This window comes from Aphelocoma coerulescens, chromosome 1, assembly GCF_041296385.1.
Source record: "Aphelocoma coerulescens isolate FSJ_1873_10779 chromosome 1, UR_Acoe_1.0, whole genome shotgun sequence".
NCBI lineage: Eukaryota > Metazoa > Chordata > Aves > Passeriformes > Corvidae > Aphelocoma > Aphelocoma coerulescens.
Genome location: NC_091013.1, coordinates 120,024,826 through 120,042,906, shown reverse-complemented (window position 1 = coordinate 120,042,906; position 18,081 = coordinate 120,024,826). Strand labels below are relative to the sequence as shown.

The following is an 18,081-nucleotide window of genomic DNA, read 5'->3' as shown; positions in this document are numbered from 1 at the left end:
GAGGAACAGAAGCTCTGTTTCTCGTGCACTCAAAATGGTATTGACTGAGTGAAAGAGATGCATGCTTTGTTTGGTGATGGTGGTGGGAAAACACTGCTTCCTCCTCCCTAGCTGTGTTTTAACAGCAGAGCTGAGTGACACTGCTAATGCCTCTCACACAGGTGGGGAGAAACTGTTTGATAAATAATGACCACAGTCCCTTTCTTCTGCCTGTAATTAAAACCCAAAAATCTGTTCAAAACCATTACAATTAATGTGTCCTCCCACAGTAACATATTTTTGTGTTTGTTTTTTTTTTCTTCTGTTCAGCTGTACAAGGAAATAGAAATCTGTCAGAAAATTACCCAGCACATTCAGATGGAGAAGTCTGATGCATCCTCTGATATTTATGGTGAGTTAGTCCTTGATTTGTTTTGCTGTTTCTCCCCAGTCAGTTCTAGTGCGAGCAGGTTCTTGCGTGCTGTTTATTGATGCACCTGAAAGGTCTCTTGAGCACAGTGAGGAAAACACTTCTGACTCCTGAGCCACCTACGGGAACATTCACCTGCCCTGGAGGAGGACAGCTTTGTTTGGAGTGCTCTGAACGTGGCTTTCCTGGAGCTGGAGGATGTGCAGGGAGGACAAATGTTTGCTTGCTGCTGTAGTTCCTCCCAGCGCCACCCACGGAGGGTGTGGGTGGGAGCAGCGTCCTTTGCCAGCTGTCACATCTCACACAGAGCCTTCACGGGCCCTGCCGGGGGCTGTGCTGGGGCTTCCACACTGCCCACAGGCTGCAGGGCTCTGCAGCTCCACTCCTTCCTCCTTGTCCCCCTGCTCACTCCTTCTGCCTTGCCCCACTCCTCAGGAGCATCGCTGTGGGTATGAGGCATCTCGAGTTCTGTGGCTGGGCAGCTGCAGAGAGGGTGTTTGGCTTCTTCTCACCTGCCAGGGGCACCCAAGGTGGGTTCCTGCCTGGCCCCGATGTTGCTGAGGCTGGGGACGCCCGGCTCCAGGGCTCAAGGGTGTCACACGGATGCTCCAGCCCTCGAGGATGTCCCACGGATGCCTGGAGCCAGAATCGGACACATGGCAGATCTGTGTGAAGCATAAAGCAGGGGAAGGCCTCCCTGTGTACTTCCAGCAGAATCTCTCATCTCTGTGTAGCTCACACTTTTCAGCTTTCAGGTATTTCAGGTTACAGCCCTCCAGCCTGGTGAGTGTGCCCTTTGGCCTGGCAGTTGCAGTTCTGGGGTGTATTTTAGAGTTATCTGTGCAACCTCCCCCACAGGAAGCCAATCTGCATCTTTTTGCTGTTTATCTAAATATTCTGTTTTAATGACTAGAATAATTCTGAATCCCCAGACTGCTTATTATACAGCTGCAGGCCACTGGAGTATTGAGCTCTGCTACAAAGCAGTGGGACGGACTGGGGCTTGAATATTGAAGGCCTAAGAAAGAAATATTCACCAGCCCAGTGATGGTTCAGGGTTGGTATTTATGGAGTGCCTGAAAGCACTGCAAGAGTTGCAGCTGTCATAGCATTTCCTGTTTATTTCTTTTTCTTCTTTTTTTCTAAGCGATAAATGGGAAAAAAATGTGAAATGCACTGTGATGTCCTGTGAAATGAGATCAGCTGTGTGAGGTGTGGGATGTAGCTGTGCAGTGCTCTCACCCTGCAGGGAGGGAATGCTAAAAGCACCCCAAAAAAGCTGACTTTTCTCTCACTGAAGGAAAATGGCCAAATGTGGTTTGCCTCTAGTTGGCAGAAGGATTTCTGTGGTCTGTATGTGTCTCCTTGTGTGTTCATCCAGTCACAAGTGTGTGCTGAAATCACACAATCCTGGAGCAGTTTGGGCTGGACAGGGCTTTAAAGGTCACCTTGTTCCAGCACCGCATCTCAGGGAGAGCTCACCTGGGAACATTCTGTGGTGTTTCTACTCCCACCAGTGTGTCTGTGGTAGTAAGAGGCACTCCTGGAGGGTCTGGCCAGTGTTGGGTCTCTCGGTGGGATGCTTTGCTGATGCCTGAGCACAGATGTTCTCATCTCTTTGGCTGGTACTCTTCCCTCTTTGCCAGGGCTGTGAGGGCAGAAATGGGTAAGAATCCTTGGCTTCCAGCTCCTGGATGTATCAGGAATGGGCTGGCATGTTTACCAGCAGCTGGTTTTCCCGGGGGGCTGAGGGGATTGTCTGGAGGTGGATTTGCTCAGCTATTGAGCTGCTGTGGTGAGGCCACGTGCACTCCGAGATGCAGATTCTCCCGTCATCAGAACTTTGCAGTGAAGAGAAGGCTCTGCCTGGGTCACCACCCATCTCTTCCCCACCTGTGTCTCAGAGCCCATGCACAGTTTGATGGTAATGGTTTTGGCAGGAAGGCCAGCTTATGCAATCACAGTGGCTTCCACCCACTCCTGCCCTTCCTCTCCCGCAGTGTTTGTGTGCAGCCCCTGTGGAACCCAGCCAGGTGGGAGCTGTACATTCCTGCTGTCCACGTGTGTGTACAGACTGCACACACACGCACTGGGATGAGAGCTTCTCGCCTGGGTGCGTGGCACTGAAACACTGGCACTGCTGTGCTGCTGTGAGGTCCGGCCACTGTCACAGCTGTGGAAATAAAACAGGGTAGGGTCACATCCCCTGTCTGTGGAGGGCTTGACTTTGTGTGTGAGATGGCCAGTGCCAGGCTCTTGCCAGCTGCCCATCTCTCATCTCCTAAAGCTGATGACAACCTGTGTAATTGCTCCATATGCCCTTTCTGCCAGGAATAACTGCAGGATTTATGGGTATGGCTGAAGGATGAATTAAGAAATGACTATGTGTGCACTTAGACCTGATGGATTGAGGGAGGCAGAGGTCTTCTCATGGAGAAACCACAGAATCCCAGAATGGGTTGGGTTGGAAGGGACCTTGAAGTCCATCCAGTCTCACCCCTGCTGTGGGCAGGGACACCTTCCACCATCCTGGGGTGCTCCAAGCCCCGTCCAACTCGGCCTTGGACACTTGCAGGGATCCAGGAGCAGCCACAGCTTCTCTGGGCACCCTGTGCCGGGGCCTCCCCACCCTCACAGGGAAACAGTTGCTTCCCGATATCCCATCTAAACCTGCTCTCTTTCAGTTTGAAGCCATTCCCCCTTGTCCTGTCACTCCAGGTGCTTTTAAAGAGTCCCTCTCCATCTTTCCTGTGGGCTCCCTTCAGGTCCTGGAGGGCTGCAGTGAGGTCCCCCCAAAGCTTCTCTTCCCGAGTCTGAACAATCCTAGTTCTCTCAGCCTTTCCTTGTAGGAGAGGTGGAGCTTGGGGCTGCTTGGATCCGATCTCCTCACAGTGAGAGCCTGAGCTGCCCCTCAGCCTGGTTTTAGTGTGTGGTGTTTGGCCCAAACCAGGCTCTCAGTTGCAGAGGGCGATGCTCTTAGGAGCTGATGCTTTGTGCTGACTCAAACTGCAGCCTTGGGCACGCTCTGCTGTCTTTCCAGATGAGGGTTTTCCAGGTAGGCTTTGTGGTGATGACAACCAGTAACTACTATATTTTACAGCTGCTCTTGTAGTCGAGGGTTCTTCTCTCTGCCAAAGCTGGTGTGTGGAGTGAGCTTCACAAATTTCATTTGATTCAGCCCGAGGAGCTCGCATGCAGGTTCCAAGTAGCTCAGTAAGTCATGAAAGGCCATATGCTTCTCACTTCTGAGCTGCCACATTCTTCCCCCTCTTTTCTTCCTCTTTTTTTTTATTTTTAAATCATGGATGAAAAAAATAACTCTCAGCCATAAGGATCAACTTGAAGGGAGTCCTAAAGTCAGGATAGGCTCCCAGCACATCTGCACCTCTTGGCTGGTGGCTGATTGCATGTGAAAACAAACGACTCCCCCCAGAGGTTTGTAAATGTTTTTCTAGTCTCTAGAAAAAGAGAGAGCAAATGGTTGCCTACACTCATTTGGGGAGTAATGAAGTTTCAGAAAGGCAAATGTTCTGCTTTAGATGGCTCTCAACAGTAAATAAACAACCTGCATTTAACTCGGCACGTTGTATTTCCTTTACACATCGTTATCTTACAGTGTCACACACATGGCAGGAAAATCCCCCAGACCAAAGCTCACAGTCCCATTTGCACTGTTTAAAATGGGGCTGTGTCAGCACTTCCACTGCAGGGCTGTTCTGTAGGTCTCTGGTGAGCATGAAATGTGTGCTGAGCCGAGACTTGGCAAATGACAGGTTGTGCCATAAGCAGCTGAAAGAAGTGAGGGGAAGAGGGAAAGGGGCATTTTTACAAATCTGCCCAGCCCATGAACCTCAAAAAGCAGAGGTCAGCACTCTGTTCTAGCCGCAGGTGTTGTGCCTTGCCTGAGTTTGGGACGGCACATCAGCTGTGGCTCTCGGATTCCCGGCTTTTGTCCCAAACCACGGCTCTGTGCAGCTTTGGTCTGTGAACGGCAAAACCTCCTGGAGGGACCTTTGGTGGCAAGAGAATTGGGAGTCTTTTCCAAGGCTTTGCAGCTGTGGTATCCTCAAATATGGCTGTAGATGAGTTATATATGCACTCAGAAATTCAGCTCAGGGTTTTGTTAAAGCCACTTCCGTTGTTTCACTTCCCTGTTGTGCTTGTAAAGGTTTGAGGGAAGGGAGAGGGGAGGGATTCCCGCCTGCTCGCTGCAGGACAGCACAGCCGTGGCTGCAGGGTGTGGTGGCTGGGACACCCTGGAGGGAGCTGCCTTTCTCTGACCATCTCACTGGCTGTCTCCCCAGGTGTCTCTCTCTCCTCCGTGGAAGAGGAAGGGATTTGCCGGCTGTACGTGAACAGCGTCAAGGAGACAGGCCTGGCTTTCAAGCAAGGTAAAACACTTCCAAAGCCCTCCCGAGTCAGTCACTGTGACTTAAATACAGTAGAAGCATCTCAGTGCTCCCTGTGGCTGGGATTACTGCCTCTAGTTTTGCTCCCAGCCTTTGCAGGATGCAGGGCAGCACCTGGAGCAGGAGCCAGCAGGGATAACCAGGCTGCCAGCTCATCCCAAGACAGAGCGGGATCTGGTTTAATGCAGCTGAGGCCAACCATGCCACTGCATTTCCCATTCACTGCCTCCCCTGCTGCACAGACAGGCTGGTCAGGGAGCTGGGCAGCTGAAACCCACCCACATTTGGAACTAGAACGTGGGGACCATGAGGGGTGAGAAGAATCTCATCTCTTTGTAACCCACTGGTGCATGCAGAGTCCTCAGAAACACCTTCAGAGTTCCCTTGGTGAGGGCTTGTATGGCCTTGCAGAGCTTATTCAGCCCTTGGCCCTTGGCAAAAGCTGTTCCAAAAGCTGCTCTCCCCCAGGCTGCTGCATCCCTTGGCCTGGTGCTGACTCTGGCACTCTGCTGAGCCAGTCCAGCTGATGGAAAACTGCCCTGGCAGTTTCTGTGACCCCGAGCTGGTGGAGCTGGCTTGTGTGGCTGGGAATGAGTGGCAGAAGGGGCACAGTGGAGGCAGAAATGGGAAGGCAGGAGCAGTGGTCAGGGAATGGGGGACAGCCTGGAGCTGCACCCCAACTTCAGAAACCCATGTAGGTGCGTGTTAAACGTGAAAAGACCATCTTGCTTTTCCTGTCCCTCAGCCCCACAGCACTCCCTGGCTAACAGGATGGAAATCCTGCCAAAGGCCCTGAGCAGAGGCTGGGGGGCGGGCTCCCTGCCAGGCTGCCAGGGGAAATGGAACCCTGTGGGTTCCTGTGTGGAGTAAGGCAAGTGTGAGGTGAGGGTGGATGGAGGTTTCATCAGGGCTTCCCTGGTTTGCTTTTAGTTACTGCTGGAAGAACAGTTTGAATGGATGTGTGAGCAGAGAGTGCCTCCTGTGGGGCTGCAGTGCTAGGACAGGGAATGAAAACTCACAGATCCGTAGCTCCTCAGAACTGACCTGGAAAGGCACTTCTGTGTGACAGCAGTCGGCAGGATACTGGGACAAGATTCCCTGAGGTAGCAGGAGGAAGGGGGAAAACTCTCTGTGCCTCCCATTATTTACATGCATTGTCTGTGTTTGACTGCACTCCATCAGATGAGGTACTGCATTTCATTTTCAGTCTTTCCTCCAATTAGGAAACTTTTATTTTCTCCTGGTAATTTTTATGATTTATCCTTTTGTCTCTTCTGTTGGTCTGCCTTAGCAGAGCATTCCTGGTTGGAATGGGATTGCACTGAGATAGACGTGATGCTTTATCCCAAATGATCCAAAACAAAGACTCCAAAGAGTAAATGAAGCCCCAGATCTGATATTTATGGTTGCAGGCCTATTAGTGTGCTGCTATTATGCCACAGAATCGCTAAGTAGAATAAATTAAATAATGCGAAATGCTTGACTTGCCTTGTTTTGTCCTTCTTTCAGATGTGATTTTACAGTCCATTTAATTTGTAGCTACTCTATCTAGTTCATTTTATTCTCCCTGAAACTGCACACCACACTGCAGTTTCTGGGCACAATTACATGCATTTAGGGAGATCTCCATTTTCCTTAGGAAGCTCTTTAGCCTCCTCCCTTCCACGTTTCTTCCTGGAATGTGGGTCAGTACTGTGTCTCCTAGAGGATTCATCCAGGCTTTCGAGGACTTCTCCTTTGCATGGCAGGGATGGTCACCCCTGCTCTTTGGTTGCTGTAAATTCCAGCTCTCGTCCCTGTAAATGCAGAGATGGAGACGGGGATGATCCAACAGCCGGGGCTCTCGGCACTGCTGTTCCTGGTGTGCTGCTGCCTGCCTGGCCCTGGGGATTACTGGGGATGAAACCCCACTCCAGCTTGCTGTTGCTGGTCAGGGAGGGCCCGGCTGGCCGTGGGGAAGGTCAGGGTTCTCATGTCACCTCGGAGGGCCGCACACTGTCCCTCAGCATCCCAGGGAGCGGGAGTCAGCTGCTTCCCTGCACACCCCCTTCTCCCTGGGGCACTGCTGCTATAAATAACTCCTGGAATCAGGCTGGAAAACAGCCATGACTAACTTAGCAAGGGCTCAGATCTGCCTTTTGAAGATGCGTGTGCTGCCACATCAAGAAGGGTCGCAGGGGAGGCCTGTGTTGTGTAGGGTGCAGTGTGGCACAGGTCTGTGCCATGAGGAAAAACGGGATAAATTGTTGCTGGCAGGTAGTGAGGGACTCCTGGACACTCTGCTCTTAAGGTGGCACTGGAGGAGCAGCCAGACATCAGATCTCACAAAGTCCATCAAATCTCAGTGGCATTTGCAGTCATTAATGATTGTGTCTAGAGATAAACACCCGGCAGAGCTCCTCGGTGTCTGTGGGGAGCACGGCTGTGCGAGTCTGACCTGTTCCTCTGTGTCACAGGCCTGAAAGCTGGTGATGAAGTCGTGGAGATCAACCAGAGAGCTGCTGAGGAGCTGGACTTGGCGCTGCTGAAGGACGCCCTGGTGCAGCCCTCGCTGTGCCTCACCGTGCGCACCCACCCCGAGCCGGAGGACGGGCAGCGGCTGCGCCAGCCGCCCCCACGGCGCCCGGAGAACCCCTCGGAGCCCGGGGATGGTGCCCTGGCCTTCGCTGCGAGCAGCCAAGGTATGGCTTCAGGACAGAAATCACCAGGAGGACTCCTGCGTCATCTCTGTGTGCAGATCCCATGGCGGGAGGGAGGGAGGGGAATTCCAGCCTGAACTGGGCAGATGGTCCCGGGGGGCTCTGGAAGCTGTGAGGGGCCACAGGGGTACCTCTGAAGGATGGCTGTGCCTGCAGTTGGGCTGTGACACGTGTGTCATTGCCAAAGGCGCCTCACATCCTCTGGCTGTGCCCACAGACAGTCACAGAACCAGTTGCTCCCTTCTGGGCAGCTCAGGATTTGCCCACAGGATCTACATGTGGCATGGGGAGGAAGAGGGAGAAGCATTCTGTGTGCAGCTTGGGGCACCACTACATCAGAAAGGTCTAAAGCTGTTGGAGAGTGTCCAAAGGAGGGACATGAGGATGGTGAAGGGTCTGGAGGGGCCACATGAGGAGTGGCTGAGGGCACCTGGAATGTTCAGCTGGAGCAGAGGAGACTGAGGGGAGTCTCATTGGGGTCTGCAGCTTCCTCCAGAGCGACAGCTCCGATCTCTGCTCTCTGTGGCAGTGGCAGGGAAGGGCTGGAGGTGTGCCAGGGAGGTTTGTGTTGAACATTAGAGGGTGCTGGGCACTTCCCAGGCTCCCCAGGGAATGGGCACGGCCCCAAGGCTGCCAGAGCTCCAGGAGCGTTTGGACAGCGCTGCCAGGGATGCTCAGGGTGGGGCTGTTGGGGTGCAGGGTAGGGCCGGAGTTGGACTGGATGATTCTTGTGGGGCCCTTCCAGCTCAGGATATTTTGTGGCTCTGTGATTCACCCTCTCTGGGGTCAGCCAGGAGCACAGGGGCTCTGTGTGTTTGATGAGATGCACGAATAACTCACAGGGACTTTTTAAAACAGCTAAAGACAGGGATTGACATTACAGCCTGACATATCCAGGTGATCCCACAGCACACTGCCATGGGGAGGGACATTCCTGCTCACGACACTGCCCTGCTCAGAGAACCCAGCTGGCAGAAGATTCATCTATAGCAACTGGGAATTCTTTGCCAGGAGTTTGGCTTCTCGAATTTCTACATGCTCCTCTGGATTTGACAACAGAAGAGGACACTGGTTGTACCTCTTGCTTCAGTTTTTTTGAATCATTTAAAATACAGGAAAGATCAGTGGAATTGCCAAAATGAAGTAGTTTCTAGCTAATCAAAACTATTCTGAGCTGAGACTGGCTTTGGGGAGTGTGATATTCATAGCAGGTGGAAAAGAGGGAGCAAGAAAAGCTTCCAAACAGCTTACTGCAAATCCCTCTGAGGGGACTGCTAAAAGCAACCTCGTGTAAGATGTGGACTAAACCCGGACAGGCAGTTAAAATTCAACATTTTCAAGCCATATTCTCCTTTTAATTTTAATGGAGGTTTTCCCAGTTAGGCTTTTGTGCTGGAAAATCGAGGTAGTCTTGTACATTCCATAGCTGGCCACAAGATGCCCCCATTTCCTACTCAACACCAGCTTTTCACAAGCCTCTTGTCCTTGCCTGTGATTTTTCACTGAAACCCTGAATGCCAGGTCCTCGTAGCTCAGCTTTTCCCTGAGGTGTCTGCCCTGGGAGCAGAGGGTTGGGAGCTGGCATTTGTGTTCACACGATGATTCCTGATTTCAGTGATTCCTGAGCAGAGCAGGGACATCCTGGGACATGGGGGCTCCGCAGCGGGTCCCAGCTTCTCTGCCACTGCCATCCCTGCACCGTGATCTTGGGGGTCTTTGAGGGCTCCTTTCCCTTGCTGAGGGTGGGACAGTGCAGTGTCCGAGGAGCCCATCCTTTGTAACCGTGTGGGAAACGAAGACGTCGGATGTGGCTGATGGACATTTCAGCACCATCACTGCCCCTGCTGCTTTGCAGCCACACTTCCTTTGTGCTGCCCTGAGCTCCAGTCCTGCCTGGCCTCCTTTGTGAGCTCCTCCGGGGCTGGGCAGTGGTGTGGAACAGCTCCTGCTTTCCTGAGAGCACGTGAAGTGCCTGCTGGGACAAAGCACCTCCCTCCTGAACGTTCCCGTTCCTTCTAAACACAGGGAATGCTGGGCTGGGATCTGCCTCTGTTCCCCCCGCAAAGGGAGGGGAATATTTCTTCGGCCAGCAGGAGGAGTGCAGGTGTCCCTGGCAGCTTCTGGAAGCGCCCGTAGTTGCCACATGAAATAGTTCGGGATGGCTTAGCCCGAGGTGGGAGTGCAGTCAGGGCTCTGCACCCAAGCGTGTGATTGGGCAGCAGGTGATTTTCCCCACCCATTTCCCTCTATTCAGGTGTTTGTAGAACACAGTGTTTTACTGAAGCCTTTCCTCTTCTGCTCCTGTGCTTTGTCAGGGACCTGCTACCTAAAGTGGGATCCACATGACGTTTAGAAAGGGGTCTGTGCTCTTATTTGGGATATTGTGGCTGTATCTTAGATTTTTGTTCTTGGCTCCACAGCTTCTTGCAGAGAGCAGTCAAGTATGAAATACCCACTGACCTATTTATTTGTGTCCTTGTTGATTCCAGGCAGTTTGGCTGGCCGGGCACGTCAGCTCCATGATTTCTGCTGAATGCTTTATTTATAGGACACAGGTTCTGTCCGTGGCCCTGGGGCAGTGCAGCCCCCTCTCCTCAGGGTCAGAGGGCCAGCGAGGACACAGCACCTGTGGGCACATCCATTCTCCAGGAACCCAGCCTCTGGTTGTAGGATCATGCTGGTGTCTTAGCAGTATCCTCTTCACTAGCAATTCTTCATCAGCTGTGAAGGCAGCAAGGGGTACATTTTATTTTTGGATGAGGCAAATTATATTGTGTATTTTCAAAATATGAAAGATATGTGTTACTTTTTTTTTTTAAGGAAGCTTTCCTGGTGTCTTGCTGCTCAGTGGGAGGTCTAGAGGAGCAAAGCAGGGCTGTGTTTCTGGGAGTTGGCCTTCCTGGAGCGTCTGCCAGAGCTCCTGTTAAATCCAATGTCTCTCACAGCTCTTTCATCATCCGCAGCTCTCTTGCACATGCTGAGCTGGAGCTGCAAATCAGCCCTGTGGCTGTGCTTACTTCATTGTGTTTGCTTAACAGGTTAATCTGGAGGTGACCTTGAGTTTTAGATCTCTGATTGATGTGAGAGCTGCCATTGTGGGCACGATGGATGCTTTCCCCATGGAATAGCGCTGCCTTTGCAGAGCCACAAGTTCTGTTCCTTTCATCTATTATTGCTTTTCCTGGCTCTGGGTTCTCTCCTGCTAACACAGCCTGCATAAATTTGGCTGAGGAGGATTAGCTCTGGTTCTGTCTGGAGCAGGTTTTCCTTATTGCCTAAAAGGATCAGTGGGCTCTGTCTCCCCTCTCCACAAGGAGTGTTCTGCCTGCCCGTTCCGCTCCCCTCAGAGCAGGGAATGAGAGGCTGAAAGCTGGGAACACAGCCTTGGATCTCCCCCAGATCATCAGGAAGGTACTCTGCTGTTAGAAGGGGATTTGGGAATGGGAGTAGTACCCGTATTTGTTTGTGGTCTCCCCACAATTCACTCCCTTCTTTCACTGTGAGGCAGAGCCTCTGAGGTGTAGGCTTTGCATGCCTCTGTATTTTGGAGATCTTTAGCATGGGGGATAATGTGAAGCTTATAAATCACCACGCAGAATGGATACAGACTGAAAAGAAAGTGCCCCCTCCGCTTGGAATGGGTGTGTCAGTCCCCCTTGACAGGGAGCACGTGGGTGTTTTAGGGGGTTTGCTCTTCTGTCATTCAGAAAGCAGCCAGAGGCTGGAGTTACTAACACACAGGCTAAATCTGTGAAACTGCAACAAACTTCTGCTGCAGTGTAAGAACGGCCACTATTTTTTATTCCGTCCTCGTCCATCACAGGCCCCCTTGGGCTGAGTAATTTAGATTTCAGAACCAGCTGAGGCCAGCAGTGACCCCAATTTCTTCAGGATTATTTTCACGAGGCTGACGGCTGCTTTCAGACCTTCCGTAGCACTGTTCTCATTCAGTGCTTGATTTAGCAATTCCGGTGCACTTCCTGCAGCAGCCACCGGAGGGGTTTGGTATAAGAATTCATTTTTCATCACGAATTCCCCAAATTCCTGCGGTGCTGCCTCGCCCTCTGGCGGCCTGGACATGCAGGAGGCGATGCTGGTGTTCCCGATTTCCCCGTGGAAATCCCTCGTTCCCGGGGTCCCAGGACACGTGCTCCTGTCACAGTTCAGTGTTCAGAGCTAACCACAATTCTTCTGCAAGGAAGAAAGAAGCACATACTCTGTTCTATTGCAGATTTATAGGTGAAATGTCACCTTAAATGAAAATTTAATCCGAGACACCATTCCCTAACAACTCCTGTCAAAAATGTTGCATTTGACGACGGAGCCTCTTCAGGGAGGTATTCTGTTGTCATAACGGGGCCATTCCCTGGCAGCATTGGGATTACGGAAGCTGCTGTTAAACTGCCCAAATAGATGCTAGTGGGGTTTTTTTTTTGAAGCCTGGGCACTGAGGTGCAGGATTCCTGGTTTGTATTTTGTGTTAGCAGGATGCACACTTGGGAACTTTGTGCTGCAGCTGGCAGAGCTGCATTGAAATAAATATACAAATAGTAATAATAATTAATAAATATGTAAATAGTAGTAAATAAATATGTAAATAGTAGTGAATAAATATGTAGGCCAGCAGCAAGAAGGAGGCTTTAAGAGAGGTACCACACATCGTGGAAGTCTCATTTTAAAATCTTGAGTTATACCTGCCCTGCAGACTGGAAGCAGCAGCTGTGGAAAATTATAGCCAAGTGTTGGGCTGATGCTGAAGCTTTCCATGATTCTCCAGGCCTTTAAGCCCCAACACCTTTGCTCCTGTGATAAAACTTCCTTCTGTTTTGCTGGTTGTCGCCACAAGTGGGAGTTATTTAATGGGCGTTGGTCACACTGTCACAGGTATGACACTGCGGAAGCAGCCTGGGGGCTCCTGTGGCCTCCCTCTGTGCTGGGGCCACAGGGTTTTGACCCCCTTTTCCTGCTGCTTTTATGGATTTCCCCTTCTTGTTCCTTAATGTCCTGTGAAGGCAGCAAATGGCAGTGGTCAGGGAGAAGGAAAGCAGCACGTTCTCCTGGCAGAGCTAAATAAGGATTCGCAGGGCAAAAAGCAGGTGATGGAACGATCCTGACAGAAGTGGGGCGGTAACTGGGAGGAATTAAGGGGCAGCTTTGTTGCTCTGACTGCAGTTAACGAGCAGCAGATAAACCTGCTCACCTCTGTGGTGGCCAAAGGCATCAGAAACAGCCTGAGCACACGTGCTGTGTGAAAGATTCCTGTCTGCTTGGTGAAAGTGCAGGAAACAGGTTAAGTAGGGCTTTAACATACAGGAAAAGATAAAGGGGTGGCTTAAAAGTAATATGGACAAATATTATTGCCTTGGTTTTGGCTGAGAAGCAGCTGCAAGGTGCATTTCACACAGCTTGAGAAGGGAAACTAATTGCAGTGAAAAAACACGACTGCCCCACACAAATTATGGCACATAGCACTTATCTTCTCTGGTTTTTGAAATGGATACCTCGAGGGGTTTAAGAATTCTTTTTCACGCGTTAATAGGGAGAGCAGAAAGCTGATAGTGAGATTTGATAAAATCTGGGCAGGGCTCAGAAAACTGAACTTCTTACAGAAAAAAACACTCCTTCCAATAGATTCTGGGTTGCCAAAGAACCTTTCCAGGCACATCTCTTTCCAAGGCAAACCCTCCCTTTTCCGAAGAGGGGCCTGAGCTCTGAGCTACCTTTTATGTCCTTTCCATTTCCTCCATGCCCAACTTGGCTCCATCCCAGTGTGCAGAATATGTTCTGAATTTATTTCCAGAATTCTGTTTTTTCTGGATTATCTCTGGACATAAAGAAGTGGAAATCTTGCACAGTCATGCAAATTGTTTTTGATAATGGGGTTTAAAAGCTTGCCTGAACAGCAGCTGAACACTGGGTCCTGACGCCTAAAAACTCCTGAAACTGGGTTTGTTTTCTCAGCAAGTGAGTGTGTCAGGCCAGAAATGTCCCACGTGAGCCATGGCTGGCTGGCCAGCACCAAGAGCTGCTTACCACAGTTTCCATGTGAAACCACTGGGGTAGAAAGGTCCTTGGCACTGCTCACCAGCCAGGCAATGAACGCTGCATGTCAGAATTTCAGTGTGACATTTCAGCCTTATCTCTGAATCTGTAGTTCCCAGTGAAATGATGTCTGGTCATAACCCATTTGTTTTTACACCTGTCCTTAAAGCTGTGCTGCAAACCCTCCTTGGAGGTTGTTGGGTGCCTCTGGCACAACCTCCTGTTGGAATGTGCTCGTGTTCCACGGGAACTCCATGGTTGCTCCCAGCTTTTCTTGGGGATTTTGGGGAATTCTGGCTGTGTTTTCACACCCGTGTCACTCTTGGCAGGGCACTCCCTCTGCAGTGACCCCGACAGCTCTGCCGAGGCGGCCCCAGAGGAGGCGGAAGCGCAGGACCTGGAGTCATCGGATGAGGCCGACAAGATGAGCAAGGTGAGGAGGTTCAATTTTCACCCCAGGGAGAGCAGCCAGACTGGAGCACCCTTCCTGGGAAAACGCTGGTTTTACTTGGAAGGTGTTTATGGGTGATCCTGAATGGAACAAGGCACAACTTTGATTGTGGCACGTCACCTGCTGCCTCTTCAGCGAGACTTGTGCCTTTTTTCAGGGTGGGTTCACATCCTCAGTACTTGTGGTATCATCCTTGTGATAATGACCCCACGCAGTTTTAAAATGGGCTGGTTATCACCTCCATCCCCAGAGCAGCTCCACTGCACCACGTGGATCATTAGGATTTCTCATTCTTTCTTGGTCTTTAGGCTTACGACACACACGTAAGTTAAACTGCATTTCCTTAAAGCAATAGCGCAGCTCACATGCAGGTTTCTAACCTCAAACCAGCCATGGCCAATCTGCCTTAAACTGAAGCCAAACTCTGCAGTTATAGCTAAGAGCTTGTGCAAATGGGTTGCTAATTGCCATCGATTGAGGGATTCCGCAGTGGGTGATGATCTGATCGGTGGCTTCTGAGGCACGATCCAGTGAGGTTATCTTGATTGCTTTTAGGTATTTGTGATGCAGATGATGGTGAGATCTTACAGCTACTTTTCTTCACAGTTCTAGTGAGAACTGGATCTCAGTTTGTTGGTGTTTTCTCTCTGTGCGTGTTTTCTCTATTTTAACCATGATGTGTTGTAGTGAGCTCTGGACTGGCCCTTTGCTGCTCTACTGCAGAGAAAGGAAGGAAAAGACCTTGGCCTCTTGTTTCCTGATCCCTGGTGTCACTCTAGCCTGGAGTTTTGTCCTTGATAGCCAGACAGTGGAAGTCAGATAAGGGAAAACACACAATGCTCACAGAGAAGGTGACTACTCACAGAGTTTGTTTCACAAAGGTTTTATTGAGGAACTTTTTCTTATAAGTGCAAACAATTTCTTCTTCAGTCAGTGGAAATGTTTGTTGATAGTTTGGGATTTTTGCCTGTAAATTTCTTCTTCAGTGAGTGGAGGTGTTTGTTGATAGTTTGGGATTTCTAACTGTAAATATGTGGGATTTTCATATGCTCTGAGCAGAGTCTGTTCTGTCAAAGGAAGCTGTGGCAGGGCACCGAGCACAGCACGTGGCTGCTGGGGAATCAGTGCTCTCCATGGGTTTTCCAGGGCTTTCTGTTGCTGAGCTGTGCACAGGCTGGGGGGTTTTGCCTCCTGTCTCCTGGATGCTCAGAGCTGTAATTACCTGCACAAGTCGTAAGGATTACCCGATTAGCTCTGCAGCTCAGCAGATTTAGTCAAACTGAGAAATGGGTGTTAGCAGCTTTAATGCTTAATATTCCATCCTGGAGGAGTAACTCCCAGCTCCAAGGAGCCCTGGTTTCCAACAGGAGGAGCTTCTGGCTGTCTAGCAATGAAATGTTGACATCACTGCATGTTTCCTTTTGGGGTACAGAAATATGGCTCTGTATTTGTGTGGGGTGAAGAGGAGTGAGGCTTTATTTTTTCTGTTTCAAACTGCTTGAAATGTTCTCCCACAAATAAAGGACACGAGTACCTATGGAATATATCTAACCTACACAGTTTGGCAAGCTCAGGGATGCTGCTGTCCCTGCTCTGTACTCAGTGCCTTCCTTGCTGACTGCAGAAACCTCCAAATTATTCTGCAGTACCTATAGAAAATTCCAGTATATGGCAGTGGGGAAGAAGAAAAGCTCAACTGAGGATTTTCCTAATTCCTTGGCTTTTCCATGTGCTTGGGAAAGCTGATGTGCATGGGAAGGAAGGATTCTTGCAATGTGTGTTTTCCCATGGGAAGTCACACACGGTGAGGAGAAAAACCAAGTTGTTTTCCTGTCCATGCACTCCCACACCTTTCCATGCTCCTGGGATTATGGCACAGAAGATTAAGGTGGTGTCCTCAAGGCTGTTTCACAGGGGCTATTTTTGTACATGGGAAGGGGAAGGCTCTGCCCTTGTGCCACGTTCCCCTTTATCCCATTGCTGCCACAGCTCCCAGCCTTGGATGGTGGAGCTCAGGGGAAACTCCCTTTGTTTTTCTGTCCTCCTTGGCTAAAGCAGCACTCCCGTCCATTCACTGCTGGTCAGCAGGGGAATGTTCCAGCATCAGAGTTCCCCAGCTAAATGCAGAGCTCCCCTCCTTCCAGCACAGAGGCAGCATTAGGAGCTGGAGATCCCAAAACAGCCTTTGGGGTGTCTTGTGCCAGTGCTAGGGCAGGGCTCCATCCATGCACTGCAGAGAGGGACAGCTCCCAGCTTCCCCAGGACGCTCCCTGGCTCTGCAGCCAGCAAAGAGATCCTAGGGAAGCATCAATAATTCAAGAGAAGAGGAGAGGAGCGAGGTGCTCACAGCCCACATTCAACCTGCTCTCATAGCACAGGCTTTGTGTGAAGGTAAGTGGGGGGAAATCCCACCAAAAGCTGGGCTTGGTCCCTGCTACCTTTGTCAGGCAGGTGGCAGGGGGCTGTGTGACACAGGAGGCACTGGAATGTGTCCTCCCTCCTCGCCCTCCTCCTCCTGGCTGCAGCTGCCTCTGTCCCTTCCCCCAGACCAGCATGTGTGCACGTGGGTGTGTGTTTCCTTAGGAGTGGTGCTTTTGCTTCTTAATCTGCGAAAGCCTCCGAGCTGTGGTGGGGCTGAAGGATTTGGAGGTACAGCAGCAGCTCTGAGGATTCCTCCCCTTTCTGAGAAGCTTGTCTTCTGTATATCCTAAAGGCCTGGTGATGCAGAGCTTTCTTCTCCGTCGCTGTTGTCGAAGTAATGATTCCATTATATAGAATAAGGGAAGATAAGGTGTCTGTGTCTGTTCTGGTAAAACACTGGAAACCCTTTGCCAAGGTGGGCCGAGGTGTCAGTGGTGTGGGATAGCTGCTGGTCTCTGGACTCGCTCCCTATCTAATTTCACCCTCTTATCTCTTGGGATGACATCTGTGTGAAGGGTAGCAAGCAAGGCGCTTTCCGGGTGCAACCCTTTTCCTTAAGCCACGCAACTGGCACTGGCCTGAGCTTTTCTACAGGTGACTTCTGCTCTGGGATGGGCTTCTGGCTTTCCTTTCTGTGCCCATTTCATGTAGGAGCGAAGGGGAGGAGAGAGCTGGGAGGGAGAAGAGTGGGGGAAGGAAAGCCTGCTCTCTGCCACCTTTTCAGGCTTGTTTATGAAATGGGGGGATGGCCCTCTGTCAGCCTCTATTCAACAGAACTTCAGAAACGTTTCACACCAGGGTCATTTCTTCAGTGGTTACTTGCCCCTGTGGTGACCTGCTTGTTTTGGCCTTTTCAATATTGAGGTTCAAAGGGGGTACCCAGAAAACTGAGTGTATGAGCAAGTTCCTGATGTTGCAGGTTGCCAAAGGCTAAAATAGGTGCTGTTTTGAATCTCAAAATCAGCCTTTGTGTATTTTCTTTTCCTGTCGTGGTCCTTTGAATTTAATTGGGGAAGTGTTTTAAGAAGTGTCACCAGTTACAATTACTGTGGGACACTGGTTTCTGCCTGTTTCTAACTGCAGACATCTGCCTGTGGCTGTAAAGGCCAATTACCTGGCAGCAGCGTTGCTTGGGGAGCATGGTTGATAGGCTCTGTGTGTGCATGCCTGTGCCACTTGGAGGGATTTTTTCCAAGAAAAGTAGGTCGGCTGCTCTCTGCAGCATTACTCGAGACCAGCGTAAGTCCCCAAACCTTCAGCGTGTTGCAGTAGACGTGAAAGGATTAAAAGGGGGATTTGCGGGGTCGGTTTCCCCGCGGCAGAACCGGCTCTTTTAAGTTGCTCTAATTGGGTGCCGTGTCCATTCCGCTGTTCGATATTCCCGAGCAGCGCCGCTCGCAGCCAGCGGGCTCGTGCGGAGCCGCAGCAGCACACACGGATATTCCCGGCTGCTCCTCTGCGCTCCAGCCCCTCTGCCGAGCTGCCTCCGCCAGCAGCGCCCAGCTCCGGCTTCGCCCGGCTCGGGATCCCGTGGATGCGGTGAGCAGATGGCACGGGAGGGGAGGCTGTGCCGGCGGGGAGGTGGGCGCTGCCCTGCCCCGCTCACACGCGGCGGGGAGCAGCTCGGGGCGCCTGGGAGGAGCGGGAGAG

At 51.1% G+C, this 18,081-nt stretch overlaps 1 protein-coding gene across 4 annotated transcripts in view; it reads left to right on the top strand.

Annotated features, from left to right (window-relative positions):
• TIAM1 (TIAM Rac1 associated GEF 1) overlaps positions 1 to 18,081 on the top strand; it is a 128,992-nt gene that overhangs the window by 92,945 nt on the left and 17,966 nt on the right. For all 4 annotated transcript variants that reach the window (XM_069027097.1, XM_069027087.1, XM_069027070.1 and 1 more), the window contains 4 exons: positions 310 to 391; positions 4,714 to 4,800; positions 7,275 to 7,499; positions 13,889 to 13,992. In XM_069027097.1, the coding sequence (XP_068883198.1) occupies positions 310 to 391; positions 4,714 to 4,800; positions 7,275 to 7,499; positions 13,889 to 13,992 (498 nt within the window). The remainder of the gene's footprint in view (positions 1 to 309; positions 392 to 4,713; positions 4,801 to 7,274; positions 7,500 to 13,888; positions 13,993 to 18,081) is intronic.